This window comes from Trachemys scripta, chromosome 3 (genome assembly GCF_013100865.1).
Source record: "Trachemys scripta elegans isolate TJP31775 chromosome 3, CAS_Tse_1.0, whole genome shotgun sequence".
Lineage (NCBI taxonomy): Eukaryota > Metazoa > Chordata > Testudines > Emydidae > Trachemys > Trachemys scripta.
The window spans coordinates 150,234,693-150,256,681 of record NC_048300.1 but is presented as its reverse complement, the minus strand read 5'-3'; the positions used below and the strand labels follow the sequence as shown (position 1 = coordinate 150,256,681).

General features: G+C 41.1%; 1 protein-coding gene across 3 annotated transcripts in view; it reads right to left on the bottom strand.

Moving 5' to 3' along the window:
• The window catches only part of LMBRD1 (LMBR1 domain containing 1), a 229,338-nt gene that overhangs the window by 169,656 nt on the left and 37,693 nt on the right, over nt 1-21,989 (bottom strand). For all 3 annotated transcript variants that reach the window (XM_034766228.1, XM_034766230.1, XM_034766229.1), the window contains exon 5: nt 19,158-19,225. In XM_034766228.1, coding sequence (XP_034622119.1) covers nt 19,158-19,225 — 68 coding nt within the window. The remainder of the gene's footprint in view (nt 1-19,157; nt 19,226-21,989) is intronic.

Sequence of the window (21,989 nt, the reverse complement as noted above, 5' to 3'; positions counted from 1 at the left end):
TGAGAAAAGTAAATAAAAAGGCACCCTTTTGCAAGCTCATCTTGAATTAACTGTATCCTTTTCTAGGGGCCAAGAAAAATACAACCTGAGATTACTTCTAGGGCTATTAACTATTTCAGTTTTAAACAATATGGTTAAACCAGAAGGAATTTGCTTATAACCCAGATATTTTTGGGACACAAACTATTAAGTGTGATTTTTGGGAGGGGGAGGGAGAAAACGACAGATGGCAGAAGGTGACTATTCCCTCTCACCCTTCTGAGAGGCACCTATACTGTTGGCTACAGGATGAGGCGTTAAAAACTAGCGGCCCTTAGCTGCTAGTGGGTTTATCCTGATGGGCTGTCCCTAGCAGAAAACAGAACCATGAGGGAGAGCTAGCTCCTATTTCGGTTGTGACTACAGGATATGAAAAAACACAGTGATCCCTGCCCTGGAGTCTTCCAACCCTATCAACATCTAGGGTCTGTTATCCTCTAAGAGCTCTTGAAACTGCGTACTCAGACACTGAAGAAGGCCCAATCTGGTCCTCTGGCAAGACAGCAGCTCTGATGTTCTCCAGGGAGACTTATGGGTTTTCCAGGGTGTCTATCTTTCCAGTCATCTTGTCAGGCTGCTCTATATGATGGTTAGGAAGAGGTGACAGGAGAGCCAGTGTCTTTGTAGCATAGCCTGAGACATGGGCTGGTTGAGAATTCCAACGCTGGAATGGTGTCAGTGCCAAGGTTGAAGGTATGCCTTATGAGTCTGTAGGTTAAGTCAGTGTAGACGTAATTTGTCCTGAAGCTTCTAAGAGGTCCTTTAGAAAAGCTTGTATTAACACCACAGCAATAACTGGAGAGGTTCTTGCATGAGATTTTGCCAAGAAGCTGGTGGCTCAGGCAAAGGAGAAAGATCGAAGTTCACAGGTTTGCCTGAGGGACTTCATCCCTTATAGCACTGGAGGTGCTCTGTGTTGGTCCTGGTATGAAAGGAGGGCTAGATGACAGGCCTAAATTCATCTTTCAGATGTCTGACTTGGCACCATACAACATTTTGATTAAAGACTAGAATTATCTAAAGTTAATATAGCACATAGCCATTAAAACTGGCTAATGGATAGGTCTCAGAATGTAACTATAAAATGGATGTTTCGAAACATCTCATAAGGGATTGGTTCTTGGTCCTACACTATTGAACATTTTTATAAATGACCCGGAAGAAAACAATAATCACTGAAAGTTTGAAGAGCACAAAAATTGGGGGAATAGGAAATAAGAGGACAGAACACGGATTCAAAGTAATCTGGATTGCTTCATATACTGGGTGAACACAATATGCATTTTAATAAGGCCCCCACTTACTAGATGGGGGATTATCCTGGGAAGCAGTGACTGACACATTTGGGAGTTGTGGAGAATAACTGGTCGAACACCAGCTTTCAATGAGACACTGTGGCCAAGAGGCTAATACAATCAACAATATACTTGGACTGTGGTGGTTCATAGTGTGATGTTGCACTTCATATACTTTATGGAAATACGCTTATGAATATGACATAACTGGAATATGCTTTATGCTAAATACCCCTTGTATGATGTCATTAGAAAGCTTGTAATCTACTAAGTGTGTTCATCCTATTTGTTTGCATGTATTATTTCTATATCTGGAGTTAGGAGAATAAAAAACTTGTATCACTGATGTAAACATATTAAGTGAAGGCCATTAAGGGTGCTCCAGAAACAATCAGTTGTAAATGGCCTTAGTTACTTGAAAGCCTTCCTGTGTATGTGTAGGCCAGCCCATGGGGAATGGAGTCTAGGGGTCTTACAGTGGCATGTGACCATGTCATCTGATAATGAAATCCATCTTAAATCTGGTACTTTTACCTTTAAAAGAGGGGTGGGGGCCCAAAGAGACAAAAGACTCCCGCCTTGTGCCAAAGCTATAAAAGGAGGAGGAGCAGGACAAAAGGGGCTGCCAATTGCGAGAAAACCCCTGCTTACCACCTGAGATGTCTACTGAAACTAACAAGGACTGTACCAGGGGAAAGGGTTGGGCCCAGATTAGAAAGGAGTCTAGTCTGTGAAAGAAGCTTATTGGAACATCTGAGGGTGAGATATTACCTGTAATCAGTTTCTTAATATATTAGGCTTAGACGTGCATGTTTTTGCTTTATTTTGCTTGGTGACTTACTTTGTTCTGTCTGTTATTACTTGAAACCACTTAAATCCTACTTTTTATACTTAATAAAAATCACTTTTGCTTATTAATAAACCCAGAGTAAGTGATTAATACCGGGGGATCAAACAGCTGTAGAGGGCAGACAATTTACAAATTTACCCTGTATAAGCTTTATACGGAGTAAAACTGATTTATTTGGAGTTTGGATCCCATTGGAAGCTGGGTGTCTGGGTGCTGGAAGCAGGTAACCTGCTGAGGTGTTTTCAGTTAAGTCTGCAGTTTTGAGGCCTGGACCAGGCCCTGGGTCTGTGTTGCAGCAGGCTAGCATGTCTGGCTCAACAAGACAGGGTTGTTGAAGTCCCAAGCTGGCAGGGAAAATGGGCTCAGAGGTAATTTCAGCACATCAGATGACAATCCCAAGGGGATCTCTGTGACCAAACTAGTCACACACAGTGCCAAATGTCCATAAGCACACTGTACAGCTCTACTCCAGGCATCACGAGCGCCACAGGATTATTAGTGATCTGGGGCAGCCAAGTTAATTGTGGGCAACTGCATGACCACCGCTAATCTGTGATTGGGTAGTGACTCCACCTAGCCTCAAGCATGACCTTCAAAGCTCAAAACGTAGGAACTTGTCTCCAAGATGGGCAACATAAGCAAAGAGGGCCAGCTGGAGATGGCCAAAGATGACTTAAAGCCTCTCAAGGCCAATTCTCAGAGATCTATACTTCTTACTGTTTGCATTTGTCAATCTTATACCCAGTAGTCACCACTGACAATGCTTATGAAATGTGTGGCCTCCTGATTTCTTTAAGCAGCATCCATGTTTCAGATCCATATAAAAAGGAACCAAAGTATTTAGATTTGATAAATATGTACTTTTGAATATATTTTCGCCTTCTTTTGGCTCTAGACTTCATGCAGGTCCTTCATGGATGAGGCTACTAAACCAATTCTACTTTGGATATCTGGCTGGCTGCACACATTTGATGGCAGTTTACTGCCTAGATAAAGTCACCCATTACTTCCAGTTTTTCCAGAAGCGCAAATATCTCGTATCACAACTTTTGTGCCAAACACCATGGATTTTTGGTTTTGCCCAAGAACAGCTGCCTTATGCTGGAAGCTCTCCAGTCCATCTTTGAAATAGTCCTCCTCGGTCCAGATAAATCATCATCTGCATAATCCAGGTCACTAAAAGAAGTTGAATTGACACTTATACCAATATTTGCAGATACATGCTCAAGGACACAATTCATTTTCCGACAGCATATGGCTGGGGCCAGGACACATCCCTGCTTCATCCTGTATCTAGTGTGAAGCCAGTCAGAGCTATGGGTCCCCCAACACACCGGAACCAGAGTCATTAAGTAGAACTTGAATCAACCTCCAGAGAACGTTGGAAAGACCAATGCCTTGTAGGGTCTTCTGCAAGGCAGCTCTATTGACATAATCAAAGACTGTCTTTAGGTCTACGTATGCTGTTGTCAAAGGCTAGCTGAATTCACAATGGATCTCAGATAAGCCTAGTAGCAAATCCCAATTGCTCTGGTGACAATATTTCACAAGGAGAGGCTGGAGCATGGTGACTAGGACATACGTGGTGACTTTTCTAGAACAGGGAGCAGAGAGTTATTGGCCTATATATACACTGCACGCTATGTGTGGGCCTTTCCTCCTATAGAATGGGATAATAATCCCTGCCTTACACTCAGTTATCTTCCCAGTAATCCATGCCCTAACAGAGTTGGTGTAATGCTACAGTTATGGGCTTGACGGTGCACCTGCGAGTTTCAGGTGTTATGCTATCAAGTCGTGCAGCACACCCGCTTTGCAGTTTTTAAATGGCAGAACAAACCTCTTCCAAGGCAGGTACATCTATGTAGGTTTTGGGGTCAGACTGTATCTACTGCTAATGCATCCAGATCTAGACATGGAGATGCTGCAGGATGGTTAAGTGCAACCTCTTAATATTCTTTCTATCCACAAATATATACAAGATAAAGCTAGAAAATGCTCTAGGAACACAGAGGCTGAGTACAAATCATCCTGCAGTGGCTGAAAAGGGACTGATGGGTGCACTAATATAGAACATCACTTAGAGAGTGCTCATGCACCTCCCAAACACTATGGCTTTTGAAGGCAGTTCCATAGCTCGATGTCAGAGGTACCAGATCCCACATGCAGGAATACACAGGTGCCCTTAAGGAAATATTAATACCAATTAGTACTGTACATCAAGTATTAGGAGGTTCTCTTCCAGGATTGATGGTCTTCTGTAGATCAGAAGTTCTGCTTAGCGGGACCAAAAATCTAGTTTATTGAACAGAGCAGATATTTATATCATGTGACAAGAGCTAGCACTAGCAGCAGAAAAATGTTCTTAAAAGAGACACAAATAAAATGAAGCATAGTGAATTAGAGCAATTAAGGCATGCCATTATTTGCATACATTCTTCACATTTTCAGACATTCCATCTTAGCAGGTATGCATCCTGGCAGAAATCCCACCATGGTCCCCCTTCCAGCAACTGACCGCAGGGATGCACAATTCTCCTCTCTAAATCAGTGCCCTGGAATTAGCTGTTGGAGCTCCAACCATCCAAATCTTTTACAGCTACTTTGAATCACTATTTGTCTGGTAAATTTTGAACCCTGCTTTAAGCCATCTGATAGTAAGTAGGAAGCTCAGCTTTAGCAAGACTGACTAGCAATTTGAGATCATCATCTGCTAATGTCAAGTCTGACTAAAAATGCAAAGGGCAATAAAGAATGTTAAGGTTAGAGCTACCAACCTTATCAAACTTTATACTACGCCATTAATACTTTCAGGACCAATACATGTTTCTTAGTACTAGTCTTAGAAAAGGGATCAAAAAAAGTCAATCCATGGTCCAGGAATACTTGATTCTCACCCTTATTCAGCATTAGCCAAGCTTTAACTTACTGGAAATTGCAGCTGCATCTATGATCCCCCTTTACTACATCTACATACTTAGCTAACAGTATGAAAAATGCCACTGTTTTAAAGATGCACTATGAAGAAAAAAGTTTCTGTAGTTCTTTACTCCTCTTCTACAATATAAGAGATTGCCTTAAACTTGAATGTTTAGTTGTTTGCATTTGAAATAAAGAACATTAAGTCCTCACAATCCTCTGTTCACTGGTCTCTGAAGTAGGTAACAAGATCTTCAGAACTTATCTGCATTTGGAAAGCACCCAGCATGTGTGACGCTTCCATAATCTAAATAAGGTTATTTGAAGTGTAAAGAAGAAAAAAAAAAAAAAAAAATCAAGAAAATCTTGAAGTCTTTTATCAGTTATCATTCTACATCAAAGAAACAGTAATGGGAAGCCTTTTTTGCTTTGAAGTTCACCTTTACAGGTTAAAGAAACACTGCCAACTACTTTGTCCTAAAAACATTTCACCAAAATTGGTAGGAGATGTAATATTTAGATGTCCTTAAATTGCACATATCCCTAACTTTTGAAACCTGCACATTAACTGTCAGCTATTCAGAGCAGGGATCATTTTTACTAGGTATTTATACATCACTGAGTATAATTCTATATTGATTTTTAGAAGGTTACACATCAGCATGTTATCTGAGCACTTCCCCCCCAAAAGTAAATAGGGTCCTGGCCCCATTACAGCACCTGGACAGTAATGTAAATACTATTAAACCTTGAGGAACAACATTCGCTAAATTAGGGATGTAAATATTTTAAAAGTTAACCGATTAAACCGAGAAGGGCTGGGGCTGCTCCGGCCGGTGGGGCCCGGGGCTGCTGCTCTGGTCGGCCGGTACAGCCAGTGGGGTTGGGGTTGGCCAACCCACGGGGCTAGGGCTTCTCCGGCGGGCTTGGGCTGCTCCGCCCTGCCAATGGCTGGGGGTTAACGGTTAGGCTGGGTTAGCCAGTAAGACTAATGCTTACCCGTTAACAGTTTACTATTTTACATTCCTAAATTAGATACTGAAACATTTTACATATGCCAGCTCCTACAGGAACCAGAGTGCACAAGCACTGCAATCTGAGTCATTCCTTTGCTTTTAGTTGGGAAAAAAAGTAAGCATTATCTGTATTTAGAGATGCCTTGAAAAAAGTTTTCTAAATATCAAAAGCAGACGCAGAAAAATTCACTTGCAGCTGTCATCCTGGTTTCATTCTTAAGAAATTAGTCTCTGCATTTTCAGTCTACTTTTGGGTTGATTGGGCTTCCTCTGAGCAAAGTTAGTGGCACAGTATTAATTGCCGCAGAGGCTGCAACTCTGCTGCCTTTCAAAGCAGAATCTAAAGCGGTGGCACTGAACTAGTATAAGCCACGGGACAAAAAGGGCCATGGTTAAACTGCATTAAGCATAGTTGGTGGAGTACAAACATCTGCCTATTTATCTATAGCAACCCCTGACTTTCAGTCAATAAAGTTTCAGTCCTGGGCACCTACTGCAGAGAGTCAGCTATGTAGTTCATATTGCAAATCTAGCAATGAGAAGAGTTCTTTTCATCTGTGATCTAAGCAGGGTTTTAACTTTTTGATCCAAGTGGTGAAAAAGGTAGGGTTAACTATCTATTGTACCTCGCTTCACTGAGGAAATGGACCATATGAAGAGCTCTGAATCCGTCAGTCTGGAAAGAAGGTGGTTGCTATGCTTCCAGGAACAATGGAAGTAAATGTCATTTGCAGGAAACCCTCTCTAGCCCTTTCACTTGCCCCAGAGATCCCATCCCATCATGTCCCTTGCACCCAGTCTCATCCCCCCTTTTACTCTTTTCCTTAACCTCAATCTCCCCTGACTTTCCTTCACAACACAAACATGCTTTATTCTCGCATCTTAAAAATACCCACCCTTAACCCTAATTTGCCTCTAGCTAACATCCCATACCTGAACTCCCTTTTATCTCTAAGATCTCGGTGAATTTTAACAAATTCTAGAAAATGCAAGTTCTGCAACACTAATGCATTTTGTAAATTCATGTCTATTTTGCTGAATTGTTTTGGTTGCAAATGTCTGAAAAAATTTAATGTTTCAAGATTGTGAAATAAACTTTCCGCAAAATTACTTGAAAGTCTAAAGTTCTTTAAACAAAATTCAAAACATGAGAAGCCAGACAATTTCTCCTCTTTCCCTCAAAGTTTGTGATGGTACAAAAGGGCTCGTCTTTCATACCCTTCTGTTTTTCCCTTTACATCTTATGTCTCACCTGCAAACAAAACCATCTATATATTGACTACTCACAGATCTACCCCTCTGCTCCAGAATGGTCCTCTCCTGTCCAAATTTTGTGCATGTTTATAAGGAGCTCTTCCCGAGCATGAAGGGCAATATGGGAGAAAGCACTGGAGAAGGTGTTTGTATGAAGATTTATCAAGTGGGTCATAGAGGCCAGTGTCAACTTTGATTGGCTAATGACACTGGCCTCCATCACCCACTTGTTAAATCTTCATATAAACATTATCCTCCAAATCTCTCCTTAAAAGTTCTCCTTTTCTGTGATGCCTACAAAAAAGAAATAGACTACTGGTACACTCATATCACTATCATCTTGACTAATATAGTAGTCACATCATTTCCTTATACTCCCATCTGTCTGCATCCCTCTATTGTCCCTGGAGCAGAAATAATCTGTTCTATTCTTATACAGCACCTACCACAATGGTGTCTTGGTATGACTGGGGCTCCTACATCCTATGGCAGTGCGGATCACCACAGTCACCGCTACCACAATAATAATAAGATATTCCAAAACAAGGTGGATGGCAACCTTAGAATGAAGGAAGGCTCTGGTACTGTGCTTCTTGAAAACATCCAGAGTGCTACTGATAGCGGCCATGTGTTGACATAAGTAACATGCACACCTAGTAACTGACAAGCAAAAGGTATCAGGAGCAAAAAATGCAGACAAGCTGGTGATCTACCTCAGCAGCTGAAGACACTATAGAAAAAAAGACTGAGGTTATATGATCAGAAAACAGACTGTTTATATTTGTGGTTATTCTGACCTAATATTTAGGTATATTTCATTTTCAAAAGAAAGAAAAGATAGAAGTAGCTACTTGAGTCCGTGGCTACTAAAGCCTGTTATGCACTCATCTTCATCAGTCCATGCGCCCCTGATCATGTGACTGGGACCAGGAAATAAAGCCTCGTCTATTATTGTGTGTCTGAATCATAGCACAACCATGCATCAGCAGTGAAGCCCTATCTTCAACCATATATTGAACTTGAATTCTTTTAACAGAACTGCAATACATTTCAAGTCTTAAATAAACTTTGGTTTGCTACTATAATGAAAAAAGTTAACATTTTGGCCGTCTACCTGTAAAGTTCATCTGTATTTTGGTGGCAAAAGCAGGTAAAAATGTGAACTAACATTACAAACTTTCCAAGTTTTTCGGATTTCACTGAAGTCATTCTATTTAGATGAACTACTCAATCCAGAAAGAAGCACATATGTCCAAAAGAGCAGCCAGCACCATCAATTCTAGGATTTTCATGGTTCTGCTAGACATCTGGCCAACAATAAATCTGAGAGAAACTAAATTTGTGCCTTATGATTCTATTCTATCAAACTAATTTAATCAATTTTTCAGATGGCTGAGCAGAATTGTTTGGCATATTCAACATCAAAGCAACATTGTAGAAAACTTCATGCGACAAAAAAAAAAAAAAAAAAGCTAACTAACCCCCAACTGCTGCTGTCAAGCACACTTCTGGGAGAACACTTAATATTATCCACAGTAGTCTTTTGAGTCTTAACTTATTTTATAATTCCAGCTACACTGGAAAATGTCTTCAGTATTCAATTCCTCGTTTGGTAACTGGCCTGAAACACAGGACTAAGCTAGAGACAATTCATTAAATGCTTGCTTCATTTGAAGGTCAGAAAATACAGAAGGGAAAATATAAACTGCCTTGAGGAAATGTCAGACATAATGAACCCTTGCTGTAAGGTTTCCTGTTGTCAGCCTTCCCACCCCAAGCTCTATTTAAATCCATTATAAAGAGACTCCATTTACTGAAGCTCAGTGGACAGAATCTCCTATAGTCTTAATAAAGCAGCACAGCTGGAAAACCCACCTCACTATTGCACACTAGAATCACAAGTTTCAAAAACATGAAACCACTTTCGTAAGTGTATTTTAAATCTTAGAAGTAAAAGTTTTGAAGGGAATAAACAGGAATCTAAGGGTCTTTGCATATCCCCAATTAAGCAATTATAATATTTTAAGGTCAGAGGGGATGGCATCTACCCTGATTTCCTGCAAAATGCAGAGCATAAAATATCACTCAGTAATTCCTTCCTCAAGCCCAATAACTTGTGGTTGAACTATAGCAGGGATCGGCAACCTTTGGCACACAGCTCCTTTGGCAAAGTGGCGGCCAGCACTTCCCTCGGCCTGCGCCGCTTCCTGCAACCCCCATTGGCGTGGAGCGGCGAACCGTGGCCAGTGGGAGCCGCGATCAGCCAAACCTGCAGATGCTGCAGGTAAACAAACCAGCCCGTCCTGCCAGGCTGCTTACCCTGGCGAGCTGCGTGCCAAATGCTGCCGATCCCTGAACTATAGTATTATACAGGCATCCAGCCTAAGACTTCAAGCACCAGAAATTCCAGCATGTCTCTTGAGAAGTGTTCCAATGGTTTGTTACACTTCCTGGGAAAAATTTTTGACTTTATTCTACTCGGAACTTGTCTAGCTAAGATGGAGTTAGACTGAAACTTGCAATTGTTTTTATGTTAGCTAAACTATAGTAATAAGTTTCAGAAACAAGCTAAAAAGTTACTGCTAGTCTACTAACACCACACTTTTGAAGGTCTTAATCTTAAATATTAAAAATAAGCCAATATTCTTGAAAATAAGTTAACTGCTGCTTTGCCAATAAATCAAATTTGTGAAGTTCAACATTGTTCAGGAGAATTTTAGGGATGGAGATTGGCATTTATCAAGCACATGCAACATGTAGATCTTTTCTCCTTCCTTGAAGAAAGATCAAACCACTCTGATGGGTACGCCTTGTGCCAAGCACAAGTTATTTGTTTGTATTACAGTATTAGAGGCTCCAATCAAGATCAGAACCCATCATGTGCTAGGATAAACAGAGGAAAACAGTTTCTGCCCAGAAGCCAGCAAGATGGCCAACATTTCCTTACAGTCTATCTGCATACAGAAGTAAGGCTGCCCTTAATAAAGCTGGCTCCCACTTTTCAATGAGACTGAAGCCATGCCCACATGTAAAAGGGCTGTTACGATGGTTCAGCGTGTTAGACAGGACAGACTGTGGGGAACAGCAGAGACACTGAAAGATATATTGGGAGAGGGGAGCAGAAGGCAAATTTAGGTATTACGTGGGATGGGGGTGCAGTAGTATATGGAGAAAAAAGGGAAGCCTGCAAGAGGAGCAGTCAACAATGAATCAAGGAGTGCCTCTGATGCCGCAATTTTCAGGGCTGGCACACAAGTAGAGCAACCTATAAGAGCTTTGGGGCAAATGTCAGATCTGCCCCACCATGAACTGTGCCTTCATCTATAGTCAAAGAGCAGAGAGGGTCCTGAGGCAGCAAGAGAGTGTGTGGGGAGGAGGGGGGGGGAGAAGAGGTAAGAAACCAAGATATGGAATGGCATACTGACCACTATGGTAGGAGCTGGGCCAGGAATCTGAGCCAGGAGTCTAGAACAGGTTCAGAATAAAGAGTTGATCTGGGAGAGAGGTTGAAGCAAGGACAGAGGTGAAGTAGGATTGGGAAGAATGATAAAGTTAGAGCACGGCTGGAGCAGGCTAAGGCCTATGGAGTCTGTCACCACTATCAATCAGGGGAGAGTTCCAAGCCATGAAGTGACATTGGGCAGACTGAGCTGCTGTTTCTCCTGTTTGACTCATATACCTTCCTTGAGAGTCACCAAACTAGCTCCCGTCTTCTGGATGGCTGGAGCCTAGCACAGGAATGACTCATCACTACATATGGATTAATCAGGCTCTACTTCAAGGATGACTCATCACCTCACAGGGGAGAAGTGGCACTGCAGAGGAGAAGCTCCCAGGAGCAGAAGGCATGGGAATGAGGAGTCAGTGCTGCTGGGTCTGAACTGGGGGGGTAGGGGAGGAATGGTATGTTTGAGTTAGGTGACATGAACAGAAGCTTTCATGTGCATGCACTGCAATCTGACAATATGCATGTTTTGCCTTGGTATTCTATATTTGTTGCCTAATATTTTCTTTCAACAGTCACTGTCCTTTAAACATAACTTCACAAATTACACCCAGGAAACAGGATGGGCTTTCAGCTAGTATGAAATAAAACGTGTATCTATGCCTTCCCAAGAGTCTTACATCACTGCAATAACAGAGTAACAACCAACCACCCCCCTCTTAACTTTGAAGCTAATTTGCATGCAATTATTTCATTGATTGTAATGAGTCAGTGATATGAAGGAGACTGAACAGCAGACTGATTACCTGGCTCACCTGCCACAGTTATCAAAGCTTGATTCAACACCCATACAGTTCAATACGAACTCCCCAACGCAACCCATAAATAAAATCAACAGCCTCCCATACAATTACCCAAACAAAGTCCCTCACCTCAACATGCACCCTGAATTCACCACTCACACAAAATAATCCCATATCTCCCGAGTCAGTTTATGATTTCTTAGCGTTGCCTGCCTGGAGAGCCTTTGCCCCCAGCTGGAATCTAGAACTTTCCACCCCCGTGATAAACTTGAGTGGCAAAGCTACAGGTCATCACTATTCAGACAGAATGCAGCAAGTGCATGTTAATCTGATGAAACAAGAGAGGGGAGTACAAGGGTAACAAAGATAAAAAACACTTAGCTATGCAGAGTACCAATGTGCAAATCAAGATTACTTGAAGCAAATTACTTTATTAAAAAAAATTATATATATTAAAAAAATAAAAAACAATACCTCGTGTCCCTATTGGCCAGCTATCTAGCCATTTTCTGTTGGCAGCTTCCCTGTAAGGATCATGGTGTAAATGGGTCTTGAGGAGGGATTTGCAGGAGTACAAGGGTGTGGTTTTACAGAGAAGTTAGGAACTGGTGTTCCATGCAAAAGGGGCATGTTGATCCTTGGAAGGTTTATGCTTATGTTCAAAACTAATCTATATGTTAGGAAAAGCTAAGATGCTGATATTAAAACTGTAATGTAAAGTGGGGGGGAAAAATCAAAGTATTTAAAACAGGTTTTGCAATAAGTTTGAGACCTACAGGGTCTGGTAATCAGCATAAGACTTCAATGGTTAGCATGAAGCCTGGACAGTTAGCTTAAGTGTTTGACCTAAGATTATAAAATATGGCAATAAGCATGTGATAAACAAAAACAAAAAATCACAAAATGAGCTTGATTTAGCATATTTTTAGGAACTTTTGGGTACATGTAAAAATGGAGCAACCCCACACTTATGAATCAAAACCACTGGGAAACGTATTGATGCAAACAGTTTATGCCAGCAGTCAGAACCCTAATTATGGTCCCCTCGAATGCCACACATGTGTAGAGGGCTGAGACTAAGTCAAATATGGTCCCAGACGTGTGATGTAAGGAAACTGTATAAAATTTTTTTTATTTTATATATAAAAAAAGAGGTGCCTGGCCAATGCTTAATTGGGATACCTGAATGACAAGATGATAGAAACGTGCAACATCATTCCCACTTACGAGGCTACTCTACTTAACTGGGTTTTTTCTTCACTTCTGATGAACGCCGCAAGATGAAGTCACTTGGCTATACCTACCTTACTCTTCTTACTTTTCTACAGTTGCAATTCTACTTGTTTGTATTTAAGAACTGAATAAAAGTCTTCATGTCTGTGTGTGACTCACCAGTCTCACTTCTTGTAAGTTCTACCTAGCCACCTGAATAAAGAATCTGAATTAGTGACTTGCACAATTTCGCCCCCCAAATTAATCTAGGGCTATAGGCGGCATGGAAGATAGTTTGAAAGTGCTAGTGGGACACATGGACTAATAGGTGATCAAAGCTGAAATAGCTGGTGCAATGGGACTGTGGCAGAGGTGAGGAGGTATTTCATGGTAAAGTACAAGACCACATAGGTACAGAGGGTTAGTGTCTGAAGGTTCTTAAAAATGAAACTTGTATTTGTCTATTTCCACTGGCTTCTCCTTTTTACACCACAACAAAGTGTTAACATGATCAGAATAGGTGAAGTTATCTTAAAAGTAGTATTTTGAATGTGCCTCTGGAGCTGTAATGTGGGTGCTAGTTAAAGCCAAACAGACAGAGGTTGCAGTAGTAGACAGAAAGCTATATGGGCCTGACAGAGTTTTAGGACTCTGCACTAAAAGAGAAACTGAATTTCAGATGCTGCAGAGGAAGCAGCAGCAGAATGATGTTGAAGTAGCCCAGATATGTAAGCCTAGCTAGAGAGAAGGTGGACATCCAGGTCACGTATCTAAGCAACAGGAAAGATTAATGTTGTTGTCCATAGTGAATGAGGGAGTGGAGGGTAAGAAAACTGGGGAGGAAGACTAGGAAATCAATTTTGCCGAGATTAGGGGTGGCAGAAAATAACCAGATGATTATTGTGACAAAGTGGGATACATCAGGGTCAAAATGTGAATTTCAGTTTGTATTGGAACCTCCTTTTTTACTGTAACTTTCATTTTGTGCAGTGTGCTGAGCACATGCCTAACGCTATGCAAAATAAGCCTATTCCAGTCAGCCACATTACCCAGGAAACATGTTTGACACCTAGTTAAGTGAGTACAATGGTAAAGGCAGGTCTACACTACAAATTTGCACTGAAGCAGTCTTGCTGCTGTAGCTTGTCTGGTGAAGATGCTATAAGCTGAAGGGAGAGAGCCCGTCAGCTTAATTCCATCTCCACAAGAAACAGTAGCTATGTTGGTGGGAGAAGCTGAATGTTACTTCGTGAAATGGTAAAAGGAAAAGAAGAATGGGTCAACAACAAAGTCCTTAAAGACCCTCATGGAAAGAGAAGGCACAGAAGATATCAAAGTAGTAAGAGGAAAGCCACCAGAGGAAGATGTAGTTGCAAGAGCTAAGTGGAGGACAAGATTTCAAGAACCATGGCATTATCAGCAGTGTCAAAAGCAACCTACATGTCAAGGAAGGATAAAGCAGAAGCCATGAGATTTGGCCAGGAGAATGTCATTCAAGACCTCAGGGAAAGCGGTTTACTCAGTGAAGTGCATAAGGCAAAAGCCAGGACAGTTTGACAAAGGGAACTGATGGCTAAGTTGTAAGTGGTACAACCTAAGTTCAGAGAAGTAAAGGAGAAATAAGGATAAGCAATAGTGGAGTGGGATGTGAGGTGAACTAACTTTTTTAGGATTGAGAAAAGCCATGTTTTACTATAAAGGAGGCAACTAATGTATCAAGAGACTAGGATGGCTCAGTGGTCTGAGCATTGGCCCGCTAAACCCAGGGTTGTGAGTTCAATCCTTGAGGGGGCCACTTAGGGATCTGGGGCAAAATCAGTACTTGGTCCTGTAGGGAAGGCAGGGGGCTGGACTCTGACCTTTCAAGGTTCCTTCCAGTTCTAGGAGATAGGATATCTCCATTAATTTAAAAAAAAAATTAATTTAGAAAAAGATTAGGGATGTGATGTGGTCATTTGGGCACAAAGATGGGTTAAACAAGGAAAGTAGGCAAGGAGATACAGCATTGTTGATGGGGAGGAGGAAAGAGGACTGGGCCCAATTAAGTCACTAAGATTCTCAATGACCTCTGTCTTGGCTGTCCTCACCCATGCTTTTTCTATTCTAAAAACTGAAATTTGTTACACAGAGATTAAAAATGTGTCTCCACTGCACTACCAGGAACCCAGCATTGCAACATAATTCAACCCTCTTCTGGTTCAGCGCCTATAAGCAGGCATCCTTTGCCATAATCTCTCTGGCCCACAGGGGTATGCAATGGAACAAAGTGGTTGGCTGATCTTCAGTTCGCTGTACAGTTACTAACCATCACAGAATGTGTGTAAGGCATTTAGACCTGTCTTCAACTATTGAACAGCTGCAACATTCCCAAATTAACTAGCAAAACTATAAAAACAAAGGCACGGGAAGTTGTTCTCAAGATACTGTATATTAGCCAAATTCCTGCGGTTTATTTGTAATGCAAAACAGACAGGAACTTCCTTAGTTCGCAAAGGGTCAACAACTTGGGGAGACACTTTCACGCATAGAATAGGAAGTCTATCACTGTACCTTCTAGAATGTGGGGCACCACTTGTTTTCGGAGGATGGCCCACAAATGAGACTCCCAATAAAACTGACAGCACAGTCAGCTCCAGCTGTACACCTGCCATGAAGACTGACTTTGTTTAGGATAGTAGCCCATCCTTTTTAGCAATGGCAGTAGTTTCTCTAAACTCTAGCTTTAATTCAACAGATAATGCAAAACCAGAACCAACAGAGCTACAGCAAAGTAAATGCATCTCCTTGTGGAGCTACAAACTTGTCTACTAAATTCTAATGATACAGAAGTGCACAAATCCACTGAAGGCAACAGGACTGAACAGTCACCACTGAGGAGATAAGTGTCAGACATTAAAGTTGCACAGGTTTACAACTGGGTGTATAATCTTCATACAAGTGGCGTGAGATAAAGAAAGAACCCAACTTGACACTTAAACAGGAATTGACATTTATGGACTGCAGTTAAAACTTTTTGTTTTACTTCCATTTGAATTGCACCTCAGAATTGGGCTGCTCATTTTATCTGAAGTCATTCCCACAAACAAGAAACCCCACAATGCCAAACTCCACAGTCACTTTTCAGAGTAGACTCTCAATGTCTTCTCACCTGTTTTCAGCCCTTGAGCTATATTCCTTCTCTGGGCACCTATTAGTCACTCATAACAATTGGGCTACCCAGAACAAGGGAAAGTATAAATGCACAAGGGAAGTAGAAGGTAGAAGGTAACTGAAGTATATGTTGCAAGTTCCTGTAACTAGTTCTAACGCCAAGTTTATATAAAAAGGTTGTTTAAATTTTGATGCTCAAACATGAGGGATTTAATTGTAGTCTTTGGTGACTTAATTCTAGAAGCTATTGAAATTCAACTCAGTCAACTTCATTTATAGACAAATTACATTAAAGCTACATTCATAGAATTTTTAAAAATTATACTGCAACAAGGAAATTTAGGATACTCTGAGTAAAATGTGTGTAATTCAAACACTTTACATGTGGTAATCAAATTAACATTATTTTTGGTTATGGGCATTATGTTACAGCCTTGAATTATTTTTTACACTATGGACTGCTGAGATATTGTTGTGTAGGGATGCCTCAACTAATCAAATCAAGACAGTAATCTAGGAATATGCTTCAAGTTTTAGGCACGCAGCTAAAGTGACTCATGGAGTAGTCATAAGCAAACCATATTCACAAGAAAACATGACAAGCCGAAACAGGTAAACAAGCAGTTTAAAAGAAACATACACCTCTACCCCGATATAACACGAATTTGGATATAACGCAGTAAAGCACCACCCCGGGGGGTGGGTGGGGGCAGGGCTGTCCACTCCAGTGGATCAAAGCAAGTTCGATATAACGCAGTTTCACCTGTAACGTGGTAAGATTTTTTGGCTCCCAAGGACAGCGTTATATCGGGGTAGAGATGTACCTATCAATATAAATAAGGTACAATTGAACAGTTTAACAGTGATATTTCTATAGTATCTAGAAAAATTCAACATTTAAAAGTGTCTTCTGGTGACAGAAGGCATTTAGAAAGGAAAAGTAGTTGTGAGCCAAGATCATCAATATTTCATTTTTGTGTACTTGGGTTGCCATTAAAAAGCAACATTTATCCACATTTACACACATAGCTATGGTGTGTGAGATCCTTCTACTTCTTTTTCCAGGAATAAAGACATACATACCTACCACCATAATTCTTTGAGGCGGTTAATAGGTTAGGGGGCACATGCAAGAAGTGCAAGACTCACTTCTCTCTCTGTCTTAGAGAAGTAGCCATCCCCACCAGCTTCAGCTCCTCCTGGGAAGAAACTCTCATTGCCCCAGCCAATGTTTAATCAACTTTAATCCCAGATTGCATCAGATACTAATCAATAACTGAGTAAATACTGACTTAAATTAAAAATCATTCTTAACAGATTTGGTTATTAGCCACAATTTAAAAAATAATATGGATTATGGCCATACCTCACTGTGGGAACGGTTTTCTTTTACCAACACTACAGTGAACCTGCTAGCTCATTACTGGGTAACCCCCACATTTAACTGGATAGAAAAGATTGAGCCATGGGTCATTTTAGAAAGGTAAACATCTAGTTCAGAATCTAGCCAACAGATATTTAGTAGACTTGGAGGACACTTTTCCCCCCAAAAAATGTACAGGGGATCAGACTGATATCCAGAAGATTAGATAGGAGTGTTTATAGCAGACTGTGGGAGCAGCTTGAAAGCGGGTTGCACAAGGAAGACCACATAGCAGAAGAGCGCAACTTAACCAGACACAACAGAACTAAGCTCTGCCACTGTAAACTACATTGTGCCTACAGTAATTATAACCTCTCATTTCTGCCACCCCGACTAAAAGACCACAGAATTTAATCCAATACTTCCTGCATCAAACCTATAAATCCTAGCTAAGTTCAAGCTTCACTCTTGACTTGCAGTCTTCAAGAGACTGAAAGGTAAGTTAGTTACGTTATTTCAATAGCTAGTTACCCACACATTTTCATCTTATTTCTAGCCTGAATTTGTCACCTCTTCGCAGTCTCTTAAATCAGCTAAATAGATTGAGTTTAATTAGTTTCATTGTAAAGCAGGTTTTCCAAACTCCAAATTATAATTGTAGCTGTTTTCTGCACTTGTTCCAATTGTTCAGTATAGTTTTTGCTGTGTACACATCAGAACTGGACTCTGACTACAGTGCTCTCTCACAAGGTTTATCTATAGTGCTAATATCTGCTTCTACTTGATATTCTACTGTCTAGCCATCCAAGGATCACTTTGTAGGGTTCATCCTGGGAAGATACCATACACAGAGTTAAAGAAACTGAATGTTCCATCATACTTTAGAAACATTTAAACAGTACTTAGTTCATGTGCCATGGCAGGTTCTTTCATTAAGTACTGTATATACACCTAAACAAGGAGTCCGGTGGCACTTAACTATATACCTAATTATTAAAGATGAAACAAACAGGACATGGAATAATGCTTAAATTTCTGCAGAACACTATTTATAGGAAAGAAAATAACTTCTTATTCCCTTGAGTAATGCATATATCCCAAACTAAAGCCAATAAAGCCTTTACACCAAAAGACAATTATGTATATACATACATAAGTATGAGCCCATATTGAACTATTCGATCCCAATTCAGAAAGCATTTATGCACAGGCATAAAACTTAGCCCACCATCCACATGGCTTCCTAACTTAGGGCCTTAATGCACAAATGAATTTCACAGGTTTAAAAAGGAAATCAGGAAATACAGAAGTTTAGATATTCTCATTACATGGCCTGTAGTGTATATTATGATGTAAACTTAAGACTAATTATAAGCATTATATTTCATACAAATATTAAGTTTTAAGATAGCACAAAGTCAGAAAAATCCAAAGTTAAAGTTATGCATGCAGCTTTAATTCTGCCTCCTATGTGTATGCATCGAAATACAGTAGGCAACATGAAATAGCTGGATAGTTTTCCTCAACTATAGAAATGGATTCAAATGTTTAAGATACATCCCTGACAATCTTGAGTATGAGAGTCTCTCTCCCCCCCAAGATCTGTATATTATGAATTTAAAAAACTGAACAGAAAAAAAAGCTCCATTGTGGGTCTGATGTTACCATAACCTACCCTAGCTTTGCTCTGGTGATTCAGGATATCAGAATCCTTATAGGGATTTTTTTTATGATGCTATTTTTCGCTTTACCTCTTCAGTTATTAATCTAATTTTTTCCTTTACCTTCACTTCAATGAAGTATATACTTACCCAATTAGAAGAAGAACTGCGCAAACTATGAGGAATCCCAGAGTATACTTGAGTGCAGTTTGAAAATGCTGTATTTTAAATTAAACAAAGTGTTAATATATTGAATATTAAAAAAACGAACAAAACATCTGCATTTTTAACCAATAAAATCACAGGATAGAATATTTAGTGCGACATGCTTTCTATAAAAGTATTACTGTTTAACAAAACTAAAACTGATTTTGTTTCAAGAATGCAAACTTCTGCCTTAGAGTTACCAAATCATGTAGTTTGATGTTAAGAGGTAATAACCATATGAAATTAAGATCAATCACACAAAAATATATGCTCAGGCAACCTGCTCTGGCCAAATGTCACTGCTTTAAATCCTCTTGAACATCCATCTTGGGTGTGCTACTCAATAGAGAAAAAGGCACTATACTACTAGACTAATCAGAACTTTCTTCTCCAGTCTGCTTGTACTATGAAGTAGAGTGACAAATATAAGCATGTATCTGCAACATGCCCTAATCTGAACTCTAGTACTGCTATGGGGAGTTTGATTGACATTTTCATTAAATTAACTATTCTCCTAATGTGGCATTCAGAATAAATGCTAGTTTCAGGAGAGCATTGCTGCCCATTTTCATTTAATGGCACTCTTTTGTAACATGTTCCTCCTTAGGAGGAGTAACTAGTTTCCTGTCTACATGAACTCAAAGCCATTTTTACCATTCTTCTTTTACTTCAGAGCCCAGTTACAAACAGAGCTTCAGGAGAGAATACCTGAAAGACAGTTATAGGGTACAGTACTTATACCCTGGGTGTAGGGAAGGTTGGGACCAAGAGAATTGTTCCATCTGCCAGCAAAAGAGAGTCTGTCCTATCTCTGGGACTCTTTCTGTCCCACCATCCCCACGAACACGATACAGTTCTGCAGTGATCTGGAAGCCTACTTTCGTCATCTCCGACTCAAGGAATATTTTCAACGCACCACTGAACAGTGCACTGACCCACAGGAACCCACCTACCAACACTATAAGAAGAAGAACTCTGCGTGGACTCCTCCTAAAGGTCGAAATGACAGACTGGACCGCTACATAAAGTGCTTCCGCAGACGTGCACAGGCTGAAATTGTGGACAAACATCACTTGTCCCATAACCTCAGCCGTACAGAACGCAATGCCATCCACAGCCTCAGAAACAACTCTGACATTATCATCAAAGGGGCTGACAAAGGAGATGCTGTAGTCATAATGAACAGGTCGGATTATGAACAGGAGGCTGCCAGGCAACTCTCCAAGACCTCATTCTACATTCTCATTCCACTATCCTCTGATCCCACTGAGGAATACCAAAAGAAACTACACCATCTGCTCAAGAAATTCCCAGCTACAGTACGGGAACAAATCTACATGGACACACCCCCAGAACCCCAACCAGGGGTATTCTATCTGCTACCCAAGATCCATAAACCTGGAAGCCCTGGACGCCCCATCATCTCAGGCATTGGCACTCTTACAGCAGGATTATCTGGACTCTCTCCTCAGACCCTACGCTACCAGCACTCCCAGCTATCTTTGAGACACCACCGACTTCCTGAGGAAACAATGCATTGGTATTCTTCGTGAAAACACCATCCTGGCCACCATGGATGTAGAAGCACTTTACACCAATATTCCACATGAGGATGGACTACAAGCTGTCAGGAACAGTATCCCTGATGAGGCCACAGCATGCCTGGGGGGCTGAGCTTTGTTACTTTGTCCTCACCCACAACCACTTCAGGTTTGGGGACAACTTATATCTTCAAGTCAGTGGCACTGCTATGGGTACCCGCAGGACCCCACAGTATGCCAACATTTTTATGACTGACTTAGAACAACGCTTCCTCAGCTCCCGTCCCCTAGTGCCCCTCCTCTACTTGCGCAACATTGATGACATCATCACATGGACCCACGGAAAGGAGGCCCTTGAAGAATTCCACCTGGACTTCAACAATTTCCACCCCACCATCAACCTCAGCCTGGACCAGTCCACACAAGAGATCCACTTCTTGGACACTACAGTGCAAATAAGTGATGGTCACATAAATACCACCCTATACCGGAAACCTACTGACCGCTATACGTACCTACATGCCTCCAGCTTCCATCCAAGACACATCACACGATCCATTGTCTACAGCCAAGCCCTAAGATACAACTGAATTTGCTCCAACCCCTCAGACAGAGACAAACACCTACAAGATCTTTATCAAGCATTCTTAAAACTACCATACCCACCTGGGGAAGTGAGGAAACAGATTGACAGAGCAAGAAGGGTACCCAGAAATCACCTACTACAGGACAGGCCCAACAAGGACAATAACAGAACACCACTGGCCATCACATACAGCCCCCAGCTAAAACCTCTCCAGCACATTATCCACGATCTACAACCTATCCTGGAAAATGATCCCTCACTCTCAGACCTTGGGAGGCAGGCCAGTCCTCGCTTACAGACAACCCCCCAACCTGAAGCAAATACTCACCAACAATTACACACCACACCACAGAAACACCAACCCAGGAACCAATCCCTGTAGCAAACCTAGTTGCCTACTCTGTCCCGATATCTACTCTGGCAACACCAGAGGACCCAACCACATCAGCCACACCATCAAGGGCTCATTCATCTGCACATCCACTAATGTTATATATGCATTCATGTGCCAGCAATGCCCCTCTGCCATGTACATTGGCCAAACCGGACAGTCCCTCCACAAAAGAATAAATGGACACAAATCAGACATCAGAAATGGTAACATACAAAATCCAGTAAGTGAACACTTCAATCTCCCTGGTCATTCTA